Source organism: Salvelinus sp. IW2-2015, unplaced genomic scaffold (genome assembly GCF_002910315.2).
Source record: "Salvelinus sp. IW2-2015 unplaced genomic scaffold, ASM291031v2 Un_scaffold4262, whole genome shotgun sequence".
In the NCBI taxonomy this organism is placed as follows: Eukaryota; Metazoa; Chordata; class Actinopteri; order Salmoniformes; family Salmonidae; genus Salvelinus; species Salvelinus sp. IW2-2015.
In genome coordinates, this window is record NW_019945533.1 from 1 (window position 1) to 13,457 (window position 13,457).

The following is a 13,457-nucleotide window of genomic DNA, read 5'->3' on the forward strand; positions in this document are numbered from 1 at the left end:
CCATGTGTTCCTCTCTCTCTCCTTCACTGCTGTTAGCTGTTCCATGTGTTCCTCTCTTCTTCCTCCTTCACTGCTGTTAGCTGTACCATGTTTCCTCTCTCCTCCTTCACTGCTGTTAGCTGTTCTATGTGTTCCTCTCTCTCCTCCTTCACTGATGTTAGCTGTACCATGTTCCGTCTCTTCCTCCTTCACTGCTGTTAGCTGTACCATTGTGTTCTGCTCTCCTCCTTCACTGCTGTTAGCTGTTCCATGTGTTCCTCTCTCCTCCTTACTGCTGTTAGCTGTTCCATGTGTCGCTCTCTCTCATCCTTCACTGCTGTTAGCTGTACCATGTGTTCCTCTCTCCTCCTTCACTTGCCTGTTAGCTGTTCCATGTGTTCCTCTCTCTCCTCCTTCACTGCTGTTAGCCGTACCATGTGTTCCTCTCTCTCATCCTTCAACTGTTGTTAGCTGTACCATGTGTTCCTCTCTCTCCTCCTTCACTGCTGTTTAGCTGTTCCATGTGTGCCTCTCTCTCCCTCCTTCACTGCTGTTAGCTGTTCCATGTGTTCCTCTCTCCTCATTCACTGCTGTTAGCTTGTTCCATGTGCTCCTCTCTCATCTTCACTGCTGTTAGCTGTACCATGTGTTTCCTCTCTCCTCCTTCACTGCTTGTTAGCTGTTCTATGTGTTCCTTTCTCTCCTCCTTCACTGCTGTTAGCTGTACCATGTGTTCCTCTCTCTTCCTTCACTGCTGTTAGCGTACCATGTGTTCCTCTCTCCTCCTTCACTGTGTTAGCTGTACCATGTGTTCCTCTCTCTCCTCCTTCACAGCTGGTAGCTGTTCCATGTGTCCTCGTCTCTCCTCCTTCACTGCTGTTAGCTTGTTCCAGTGTTCCTCTCTCTCCCCTTCACTGCTTGTTAGCCGTACATGTGTTTCTCTCTCTCCATCCTTCACTGCTGTTAGCTGTACCATGTGTTCCTCTCTCTCCTCCTTCACTGCTGTTAGCTGTTCCATGTGTGCCTCTCTCTCCTCCTTCACTGCTGTTACTGTTCCATGTGTCTCTCTCTCCTCATTCACTGCTGTTAGCTGTTCCATGTGTTCCCTCTCTCCTCCTTCACTGCTTGTTAGCTTGTTCCATGTGTTCCTCTCTCTCCTCCTTCACTGCTGTTAGCTGTTCCATGTTTTCCTCTCCTCCTCCTTCACTTGCTGTAGCTGTACCATGTGTTCCTCTTTCCTCCTTCACTGCTGTTAGCTGTTCCATGTGTTCCTCTCTCTCATCCTTCACTGCTGTTAGCTGTACCATGTGTTCCTCTCCCTCCTCCTTCACTTGCTGTTAGCTATGTAACATGTGTTTCTGCTCCTTCCCCTTCACTGCTGTTAGCTGTTCCATGTGTTCCTCTCTCTCATCCTTCACTTGCCTGTAGCTGTTCCATGTGTTCCTCTCCCTCCTCCTTCACTGCTGTTAGCTGTTCCATGTGTTCCTCTCTCCTCCTTCACTGCTGTTAGCTGTTGCCATTGTTCCTCTCTCTCCTCCTTCACTGCTGTTAGCTGTTCCCATGTGTTTCCTCTCCCTCCTCCTTCACTGCTGTTAGCTGTTTCCATGTGTTCTGCTCCTTCCTCCCTAAGTTCTCATCTCAGTCCGGAGTGCAGTCAGTTCTCTCTGACAGCCGTCCATCTCCACCTTCAGCCTCTGGGTCTTGTTGGGGGTGTTGTTGTGCTGGTCTGTTTTGTGGGTTTGTTCTGTCTTGATGTGTGGACTAGTCTCTGAGCTCCACCATGTCTCTCTCCAGCTCTGTGAAGGTTATCCCTCTCAGTGATGGAGAGACGGTGCAAGTTGTGGACCTGGGTGTTTTCAGTGCCGGTGGGTGGGGGGTGACTATCCTCGCCTGCAGACAGCTGGAAGAGGTGTGATCAGACTGACTCAGGATGGAGAGTCGTCTCTTTGATCCTGTAAAAGTCCTGCTGGAACTGCATGAGGATGCCTGCACCATTACTGTCCCAGACTAGTACACGTTGACTGAGGCTGTTTTCAAATTTCCTCAGTGTCTAGTATTCTGAGTTTCCAACCCTGGGACCAATACCCTCTCTCTTGACATAGGGGTAGTGTGCTCTTATAGCACTGTGCCATGCCAGGGGATGGTATTGTGTTAATATAGCACTGTGCCATGGCAGGGGATGGTCTGTGTTTATAGCATTGTGCCATGCCAGGTGATGGTCTGTGTTATATAAGCACTGTGCCATGCCAGGGGATGGTCTGTGTTAATATAGCACTGTGCCATGCCAGGGATGGTGTCTGTGTTAATATAGCACTGTGCCATGCCAGGGGATGGTCTGTGTTAATAGCACTGTGCCATGCCAGGGATGGTCTGTGTTAATATGGCCTGTGCATGCCAGGGGATGGTCATGTGTTAATATAGCACTGTGCATGCCAGGGATGGTCTGTGTTAATATAGACTTGTGCCATGCCAGGGGATGGTCTGTGTTAATATGGCACTGTGCCATGCCAGGGGATGGTCTGTGTTAATACAGCACTGTGCCATGCCAGGGGATGGTCTGTGTTAATATAGCACTGTGCCATGCCAGGGATGGCCTGTGTTAATATTAGCATGTGTGCCATGCCAGGGGATGGTCTGTGTTAATAGGCCATGTGCATGCCAGGGGATGGTCTGTTTAATATAGCACTGTGCCATGCCAGGGGATGGTCTGTGTTAATATAGCATTGTGCATGCCAGGGGATGGCTTGTGTTAATATGCACTGTTGCCATGCCAGGGGATGGTCTGTGTTAATATGGCAACTGTTGCCATGCCAGGGGATGTCTGTGTTAATATAGCACTGTGCCATGCCAGGGGATGGTCTGTGTTAATATAGCATTGTGCCATGCCAGGGGATGGTCTGCTGTTTAATATGGCACTGTGCCATGCCAGGGGATGGTCTGTGTTAATATAGCACTGTGCCATGCCACGGGGATGGTCTGTGTTAATATAGCATGTGCCATGCCAGGGGATGGTCTGTGTTAATATAGCATTGTGCCATGCCAGGGGATGGTCTGTGTTAATATGGCACTGTGCCATGCCAGGGGATGGTCTGTGTTAATATAGCACTGTGCCATGCCAGGGGATGGTCTGTGTTAATATAGCACTGTGCCATGCCAGGGGATGGTCTGTGTTATTATAGCACTGTGCCATGCCAGGGGATGGTCTGTGTTAATATAGCATTGTGCCATGCCAGGGGATGGTCTGTGTTAATATAGCACTGTGCATTCCAGGGAGGTCTGTGTTAATATAGCACTGTGCCATGCCAGGGGATGGTCTGTGTTAATATAGCATGTGCCATGCCAGGAGGGCTGTGTGGAAAATGAAGTTGCTCACATTCCCTTCTTTGTAGCAGTCAGCAAATAGTGTCTCTGATTGCCTCGAGGAGCTTATTTTTGTACATATTCCGTGCAGTGTTATTTTTAATATCAAGTATCCAAGGGGTACTGTACTGTGATGACATCTGCACAGGGGGCTTCAAAGGCCTCTGCATTTGGGTGGGGCAGGCTGTGATACTCTCCTGCCATTGTTAGGCTCAAGAGTTTTCACACGTCTCATTCCACACTTCAGTAGTAATTGAAGTTGCAGACAGGTCTGTTCTGTCTGAGCTGCTTGGTAGCTTAGTAGCCTTATTTAATAAGCTTCATTTAACAAACATATCTGGAGATTATTGTATTTTACTTTTTGGCTTCAGAAGTAGGTTGAGCCTGAACATCACTCAGTCTGAACCTCAGTCTGGTATTTCCAGGTTCCGCTGTGCTTCTTCTGCAGGTTTGGTTTGTTAGAAGTTTTTTTCTTGATAGTCCCTGGTAGTAAGAATCCATCCAGTTAATTTAGTCCACAATCCAGGTTTTAGGTCTGGAATGTTGAGGTTTTGATGTAGAGGGTAGTATCCTGTATAAGTCCTTGCGAGAAAAACCCCCCATCTACATTCATCTAATATTTTATTTTGCAGAAGAACTCAGGATCCCATGTCTCTCTCTCTTTATATCTGGAAGTAATGTCTCTCTCTCTCTCTCTCTTTCTCCCTCTACCACGCTCTCTCTTTGACTTTCTTAATGTCCTCCTTTTTCACCCACTCTCTCCTACAATCTAACCACCCCCTCCTCTTTTCCCCCTGCAGTGGCCCCGTGAGGCCCTCCTCTCCGTGTCCCAGACCTTCTTCCAGAACGTGGAGTTTGGCAGTGAGGAGATGAAGGATCGTTTCAGTGAGATGTGTGTGGAGATCCACGTCAGTGTGACAGACATGGCCGAGAGGTTCTACTCGGAGCTGAGACGACGCTACTACACTACCCCCACCTCTTACCTGGAACTGATTAACCTCTACCTGGCCATGCTGGGAGAGAAGAGACAGCAACTAGTGGCTGTAAGAGATCAGTAATACTACTGATTAATACTGTTTCATAATCAATAACTATGATTAACCTCTACCTGGCCATGTTGGGAGAGAAGAGACAGCAACTAGTGGCTGTAAGAGACAGATCTATAATACTGTTTAGCAATAGTAAACACAGCGGCTGTGAGACATCCATAATATGTATTATTTAACGTTATCAATACTCCAGTTTAGCACACTGTGGTTTCTTTGAAATYTGGCTATTTCTATGAATGGGCGTCAATTCTATACTCCATTCAATCCAAGAAATGTAATTGCTTCTGTGTGCCTGTGTGTGTTTGTGTTTGCATGACCGTGTGTGCCTGTATGTGTCTGTGTGCGTCTGTGTGCGTGTGTGTGTATTCCTGTGTGTGCAGGCTCGTGACAGGGTAAAYAATGGTCTGACTAAGCTGTTGGAGACCAACGTGTTGGTGGATAAGATGAAGATAGACCTGTCAGCTCTGGAGCCTGTCCTCAAACAAAAGTCTATAGACGTCAACGCCCTCATGGGGAAACTAGCCGTGGACCAGGAGAGCGCCGACAAGGTGGGTATAGAGTGGAGTTTGGGAACCTAGTCGTTGACCAGGAGAGAGTCAACATGGTGGTATAGAGTGGAGCTAGGGAAACTAGTCGTTGACCAGGAGAGAGTCAACATGGTGGGTATAGAGTGGAGCTAGGGAAACTAGTCGTTGACCAGGAGAGAGTCAACATGGTGGGTATAGAGTGGAGCTAGGGAAACTAGTCGTTGACCAGGAGAGAGTCAACATGGTGGGTATAGAGTGGGGCTAGGGAAACTAGTCGTTGACCAGGAGAGAGTCAACATGGTGGGTATAGAGTGGAGTTTGGGAAACTAGTCGTTGACCAGGAGAGAGTCAACATGGTGGGTATAGAGTGGAGTTTGGGAAAGTAGTCGTTGACCAGGAGAGGTCAACATGGTGGGTATAGAGTGGAGCTAGGGAAACTAGTCGTTGACCAGGAGAGAGTCAAACTGGTGGGTATAGAGTGGAGTTTGGGAAACTAGTCGTTGACTAGGAGAGAGTCAACATGGGTGGTATAGAGTGGAGTTTGGGAAACTAGTCGTTGACCAGGAGAGAGTCAACATGGTGGGTATAGAGTGGAGCTAGGGAACTAGTCTTTGACCAGGAGAGAGTCAACATGGTGGGTATAGAGTGGAGTTTGGGAAACTAGTCGTTGACCAGGAGAGAGTCGACATGGTGGGTATAGAGTGGAGCTAGGGAAACTAGTCGTTGACCAGGAGAGAGTCAACATGGTGGGTATAGAGTGGAGCTAGGGAAACTAGTCGTTGACCAGGAGAGAGTCAAAACATGGTGGGTATAGAGTGGAGTTTGGGAAACTAGTCGTTGACCAGGAGAGAGTCAACATGGTGGTATAGAGTGGAGTTTGGGAAACTAGTCGTTGACCAGGAGAGAGTCGACATGGTGGTATAGAGTGGAGCTAGGGAAACTAGTCGTTGACACAGGAGAGAGTCGACATGGTGGGTATAGAGTGGAGCTAGGGAAACTAGTCGTTGACCAGGAGAGAGTCGACATGGTGGGTAGAGTGGAGCTAGGGAAACTAGTCGTTGACCAGGAGAGAGTCAACATGGTGGGTAAGAGTGGAGCTAGGGAAACTAGTCGTTGACCAGGGAGAGACGACATGGTGGGTATAGAGTGTAGCTAGGGAAACTAGTCGTTGACCAAGGAGAGGTCGACATGGTGGGTATAGAGTGGAGCTAGGAAACTAGTCGTTGACCAGGGAGAGTCAACATGGTGGGTATAGAGTGGAGCTAGGGAAACTAGTGTTGACCAGGAGAGAGTCAACATGGTGGGTATAGAGTGTAGCTAGGGAAACTAGTCGTTGACCAGGAGGAGTCGACATGGTGGGTATAGAGTGGAGTTGGGAAACTAGTCGTTGACCAGGAGAGAGTCAACATGGTGGGTATGAGTGGAGCTAGGGAAACTAGTCGTTGACCAGGAGAGAGTCAACATGGTGGGTATAGAGTGGAGCTAGCGAAACTAGTTGTTGACCAGGAGAGAGTCAACATGGTGGGTATAGAGTGGAGCTAGGGAAACTAGTCGTTGACCAGGAGAGAGTCAACATGGTGGGTATAGAGTGGAGCTAGGGAAACTAGTCGTTGACCAGGAGAGAGACGACATGGTGGGTATAGAGTGGAGCTAGGGAAACTAGGCGTTGACCAGGTGATAGTTGATAAGGGTGGGCATTTTTGTTTGATGTTTGTATGTGTCTAGGGGGATGTGTGTGTGTCTAGGGGGAGTGTGTGTGTGTCTAGGGGGAGTGTGTGTGTGTAGATTGGTGTTCGTGTTTTGTCCTCCTCTTTTCTTCATGTGCACGCCTATTCAACTGTACTGCGCTTTGTCTGTCTGTCTGTCTGTCTGTCTTTCTGTCTGTCTGTCTGTGTGTCTGCCTGTCTGTCTGCCTGTCTGCTGTCTGTCTGTCTGTCTGTCTGTCTGTCTGTCTGTCTGTCTGTATGTCCCCGGTGCGTAAAGTGGTGAAGGAGGACGAGGCCCTAGCCAAGGTGAAGGCTGAGGACACCCAGGCCATAGCAGCAGATGCCCAGAGGGATCTAGACGAGGCTCTGCCCGCTCTGGAAGGTGCCAACAAGGCCTGGACTCACTGGACAAGGCAGACATCTCAGAGATCAGGGTCTTCACCAAACCACCTGACATGGTCATGACTGTCATGGAGGCCGTCTGCATCCTGCTGGGCAGCAAGTCAGTCCTATAACAACACTTAGATACCGTATGACAACGTTTGATTGATGCAAGTCAGTCCACTAACAACACTTAGATAACGTATTGACAACGTTATGATTGATGCAAGTCAGTCCACTAACAACACTTAGATAACGTATTGACAACGTTATGATTGATGCAAGTCAGTCACTACAAACACTTAGATAACGTATTGACAACGTTATGATTGATGCAAGTCAGTCCACTAACAACACTTAGATAACGTATTGACAACGTTATGATTGATGCAAGTCAGTCCACTAACAACACTTAGATAACGTATTGACAACGTTATGATTGATGCATCTTAGATCAAAAATCTAACAAATGTTTATTGGTCACATGCACATGGTTAGCAGATGTTAATGCTGGCGTAGCGAAATGCTTGCTCTTCTAGTTCCGACAGTGCAGTAATATCCAACGAGTAATCTAACAATTTACCAACAACTACCTTATACACACACAAGTGTAAAGGAATGAATAAGAATATGTACATAGAAATATATGGATGAGCGAAGGCCGAGTGGCATAGGCAAGATGCAGTGGATGGTATAAGGTACAGTGTACACATATGAGATGAGTAATGTAAGATGTGTTAACATTATTAAATTGGCATTGTTTGAAGTGACTAGTGATCAATTTATTAAGGTGGCCAGTAATGTGAGTCTCTATGTAGGCAGCAGCCTCTCTGAGTTAGTGGTGGCTATTTAACAGTCTGATGGCCTTGAGATAGAAGCTGTTTTTCAGTCTCTCTGTCCCAGCTTTTATGCACCTGTACTGACCTCGCCTTCTGGATGATAGCGGGGTGAACAGGCAGTGGCTCGGGTGGTTGTTGTCCTTGATGATCTTTTTGGCATTCCTGTGACATCGGGTGTTGTAGGTGTCCTGGAGGGCAGGTAGTTTGCCCCCCGTGATGCGTTGTGCAGAACGCACCAACTTCTGGAGAGCCTTGGGATTGCGGGCGGTGCAGTTGCCGTACCAGGCGGTGATACAGCCCGACAGGATGCTCTCGTTTGTGCATCTGTAAAAGTTTGTCAGGGTTTTAAGTGACAAGCCACATTTCTTCAGCCTCCTGAGGTTGAAGAGGCGCTATTGCGCCCTCTTCACCACACTGTATGTGTGGGTGGACCATTTCAGTTTGTCTGTGATGTGTACGCCGAGGAACTTTCCACCTTCTCCACTGCTGTCCCTTCGATGTGGATAGGGGGGTGCTCCCTCTGCTGTTGGGTGAACAGAGAGTACAGGAGGGGGCTGAGCACGCACCCTTGTCGGGCATCAGTGTTGAGGGTCAGCAAAGTGGAGATGTTGTTTCCTACCTTCAACACCTGGGGGCGGCCCGTCAGAAAGTCCAGGACCCAATTGCACAGGGCGGGGTTGAGACCCAGGGCCTCCAGCTTGATGATGAGCTTGGAGGGTACTACTGTATGGTGAAATGCTGAGCTGTAGTCAATGAATAGGTATTCCTCTTGTACAGATGGGATAGGGCAGTGTGCACTGTAATGGCGATTGCATCGTCTATGGACCTGTTGGGGCGGTATGCAAACTGAAGTGGGTCTAGGGTGGAGGTGATATGATCCTTGACTAGTCTCTCAAAGCACTTCATGATGACAGAATTGAGTGCTACGGGGCGGTTGTCATTTAGTTCAGTTATCTTTGCCTTCTTGGGTACAGGAACAACGGTGGCCATCTTGAAGCATGTGGTGGCCACAGAGAAGGAGAGGGGGGGCGGTCCTTGTTAGTGGGCCGTGCCGGTGGCACTGTATTATCCTCAAAGCTGACAAAGAAGGTGTTTAGTGTGTCTGGKAGCGAGACGTCGGTGTCRGTGACGTGGCTGGTTTTATMTTTGTKYTCCGTGATGGCCTGTAGACCCTGKCACATACGTCTCGWATCTGAGCTGTTGAATTGCGACTCCACTTTGTCCCTATACCGACATTTCGCTTGTTTGAGTGCCTTGCGGAGGGAATAACTACACTGTTTATATTCGGCCATATTCCCAGTCCTCTTTCCATGGTTAAATGTGGTAGTTCGCGCTTTCAGTTTTGCGCGATCCATCCACGGTTTCTGGTTAGGGTAGGTTTTAATAGTCATAGTGGGTACAATGCACTTCCTAATAAATCTCCAATGCACTTCCTAATAAACTCACTCACCGAGTCAGCATATAGACCGATGTTGTTCTCTGAGGCTGCCCGGAACATTTCCCAGTCCGCGTGATCAAAACAATCTTGAAGCGTGGATTCCAATTGGTCAGACCAGCGTTGAATGGTTCTAGTCATGGGTACATCCTCTTTCAGTTTCTGCCTATAAGACGGTAGGAGCAAGATGGAGTCGTGGGCGGATTTGCCGAAGGGAGTGCCTTGTATGCATCGCGGAAGTTAAGTAGCAGTGATCGAGCTGCTAGATGCTGATAGAATTTAGGTAGCCTTGTTCTCAAATTTGCTTTGTCCAAATCCTCAGCTACAATAAATGCAGCCTCAGAATATATGGTTTACATAGAGTCCTGTGAAGTTCCTTGTGGGCCGTCGTGGTGTCTGTTTGAGGGGTATATACACAGCTGTGACGATAACTGAGGAGTATTCTCTTGGGAGATAGTATCTCAGCTGTGATGATAACTGAGGAGTATTCTCTTGGGAGATAGTATCTCAGCTGTGATGATAACTGACGAGGATTCTCTTGGGAGATAGTATCTCAGCTGTGACGAAACTGAGGAGTATTCTCTTGGGAGATAGTATCTCAGCTGTGACGATAACTGACGAGGATTATCTTGGGAGATAGTATCTCAGCTGCATGTCAGTCAGCTGACGATGCTTGGATACAGATTGATAACGTAATCATTGTCTCTGCAACAAGTCAGTCCATGAAGGGTCAACTAATGTATTAGCTAATAGCATATTATTGTTGAACTTCAATGCCATATGAGGCTGCCAATGGATGGATCCTAACGTAGCAACAACTGATACTAATGTACCAGTGACTCCCAATCAGACACTGGGATGGAACTTGCGATGGAAATCTAGGCCGTGTGATATTTAAAAGACAAATGTATCTAGCCGGTGGGCTAGTTGGTACATGTTCTACAAGCTGATCAGTTCTAGCATCGGGCTACTGGGCTGGATACATTACCATCCCTGCAACAAACCCTACAGGGAATATGTTGGCATTGGACCCATAGACAAGGTAGCTATAGGGTCCAGTATGGAGACTGGCTGAGGTCAGTCAGTACTCTACTACTGCTCTGCTTGACAAGAAGAGAGTGAAGACTCATCATGTCCTCTGTCTCTGTCTGTCTGATAGAATGATATGTCATCTGGATCGTGGCTGGTGTTTCTCTGCTGCTTCCTGTCTGTACTCATAGCAGCCTATTAGTAGCATGACTCCAGCTGTATCACACACACACACACACACACACACACACACACACGCCACGCGCACGCGCACACACACACACACACCACACACACACACACACACACACACACCACACACACACACACACACACACACACACACACACACACACACTGTATATCTCTCTCTCTCTCTCTTTACTTCAACTTTCTCACTCTCTCTCTCTCTCTCTCCCACCTCTCCAGACCTGACTGGTCCAGTGCCAAGCAGGTGCTGGGTGACTCCTACTTCCTCAGGAAGCTGATGGAATATGACAAGGAAAACATTAAGCCCCAGATCCTCCAGAAGGTCACTAACTCTTTTGGACATTGTTGTTTTTTGATCATCTTCTATTCATGTCTTCCTGTATTGGCTTCATTATTTGTTTGTATTTCCTTCACTGCATTTGCAGAACCCCCCTGACTCTGGTCAAAAGTAGTGCACTATATAGGGAATAGGGCTCTGGTCAACAGTAGTGCACTGTATAGGGTGCTGTTTGGGACACAAACTAAATAATGATGATTTTAATTGTTGTTGGGTTTTTTAGCTTCAGAAGTATGTGAACAACCCGGACTTTGTCCCTGAGAAGGTGGAAAAGGTGTCCAAGGCCTGCAAGTCCATGTGTATGTGGGTCCGGGCCATGGACCTCTACTCCAGAGTCCTCAAGGAGGTCGGACCCAAGAAAGAAAGACTGGCCGCCGCACAGGTCAGTGGCACACACACACACACGCACGCCATCCGCCCACTGGTTCCGATTGGAAGAGAAAACGTCAACAGAAAGTGCTGTGTCAGATGTTCTTTACTAAGTACATMATTAGGTATTTGTTTTTATATCCCACCCTTCTGGCTGCAGATGGAGCTGAACGCTACCATGGCAACCCTGAAGGAGAAGCAGGCCCAGCTACAGGAAGTACAGAACAAGATTAAAATCCTCCAGGACCAGTTTGACCAGAGCATCGCAGAGAAGGAGGGTCTGGGTAAGATCTGTGGTAAGAGTTAGAGAGGAGGGTCTGGGTAAGATTATAGAGGAGGGTCTGGTAAGAGTTATAGAGGAGGTCTGGGTAAGAGTTAGAGAGGAGGGTCTGGGTAAGACTGAGTATGACAGATTTTGGCACAGATTTCCATCATGTTGGCACTTAAAGTTCCCACAATGTTTTTCAAAGACAAACCCAAGTTCCAGGAACATGTCAGGACTAATCTACTGTAATCTTCTTCTGTGTGCTGTTCTGCTTCATGAACTCTCTCTGCCTCCCATCCTCTCCCTCACTTTCCTTCCCCTCTCCCTCCCCTTACCGTCTCCCCCCTTTCACCCCCAGCTAAGACCATGGCTCTGACCGAGGCGAGGCTGGGCCGTGCAGGGAAGCTGACAGCAGCTCTGGGGGATGAGCAGGTTCGCTGGCAGGAGAGCATTGAACGTTTTGAACAGGAGATCCATAACGTGGTGGGAAACGTCTTCATCGCTGCAGCCTGCGTGGCTACTACGGAGCCTTCACAATGCACTATAGACAACTGGTACATCCTTTAATATCAGCCTCTAATTCTCACTATAACCTACCACATTATGTTGCATTATAACCATTCTAAACTGGAGACACCTGGTATGTATGGCCTCTATAGAGATGTAACTTTATACACGTTCCTTACTATCTGTTAATACTGCACACAAGCCTGCCTGTTCCAGACAGTGTGTGTGTGCCCACCTCTCTCCCTCCCCAGACCTTGTGTTCAGACTCCCTGCCACACTGCACTCTGGCCTAATGGCTCTCACTCACCTCAACCCACTGGGTCTGTCTGGCTGTCTGTCAATACTACTACTGTCTATTGCTGTCTGTCAATACTACTACTGTCTATGTTGTCTGTCAATACTACTACTGTCTATGTGCTGTCTGTCAATACTACTACTGTCTATGTGCTGTCTGTCAATACTACACTGTCTATGTGCTGTCTGTCAATATACTTACTGTCTATGTGCTGTCTGTCAATACTACACTGTCTCTGTACTGTCTGTCAATACTACCACTGTGTCTATTACTGTCTGTCAATACTACTTCTGTCTATGTACTGTCTGTCAATACTACCACTGTCTATGTGCTGTCTGTCAATACTACCACTGTCTATGTGCTGTCTTCAATACTACCTGTCTATGTGCTGTCTGTCATATACTACTGTCTATGTGCTGTCTGTCAATACTACCACTGTCTCATGTACTGTCTGTCAATACTCCACTGTGTCTCGTACTGTCTGTCAATACTCTACTGTCTATGTGGTGTCTGTCAATACTACCACTGTCTATATACTGTCTGTCAATACTACCACTGTCTCTGTACTGTCTGTCAATACTACCACTGTCTTATGTGCTGTCTGTCAATACTACCACTGTCTATGTGCTGTCTGTCAATACTACCACTGTCTATTATGTCTGTCAATACTACCCTGTCATTACTGTCTGTCAATACTACCACTGTCTCTGTACTGTCTGTCAATACTACCACTGTCTCATGTGCTGTCTGTCAATACTACTACTGTCTATGTGCTGTATGTCAATACTACCACTGTGTTCTATACTGTCTGTCAATACTACCACTGTCTTATGTACTGTCTGTCAATACTACCACTGTCTCTGTACTGTCTGTCAATACTACCACTGTGTCTGTACTGTCTGTCAATACTAACACTGTCTATGGCTGTCTGTCAATACTACACTGTCTATGTGCTGTCTGTCAATACTACCACCGTCTCCTGTACTGTCTGTCAATACTACCACTGTGTCTATTACTGGTCTGTCAATACTTACCACTGTCTATGTGCTGTTGCAATACTACCACTGTCTATTACTGTCTTGTCAATACTACCACTGTCTCTGTTACTGTCTGTCAATACTACCACTGTGTCTATACTGTCTGTCAATACTACCACTGTCTCTGTACTG

At 47.4% G+C, this 13,457-nt stretch overlaps 1 protein-coding gene across 1 annotated transcript in view; it reads left to right on the forward strand.

Annotated features, from left to right (window-relative positions):
* Nucleotides 1-4,139: 4,139 nt before the first annotated feature.
* Nucleotides 4,140-13,457, forward strand: part of LOC112077085 (dynein axonemal heavy chain 6-like) — a gene marked incomplete at its 5' end in the record, with an annotated part of 30,437 nt that continues 21,119 nt past the window's right edge. Inside the window, 9 exon segments of the mRNA XM_024143683.2 lie at nucleotides 4,140-4,382; nucleotides 4,769-4,940; nucleotides 6,899-7,012; nucleotides 7,015-7,123; nucleotides 10,735-10,837; nucleotides 11,076-11,234; nucleotides 11,382-11,505; nucleotides 11,845-12,000; nucleotides 12,003-12,040. Coding sequence (XP_023999451.2) covers nucleotides 4,140-4,382; nucleotides 4,769-4,940; nucleotides 6,899-7,012; nucleotides 7,015-7,123; nucleotides 10,735-10,837; nucleotides 11,076-11,234; nucleotides 11,382-11,505; nucleotides 11,845-12,000; nucleotides 12,003-12,040 — 1,218 coding nt within the window.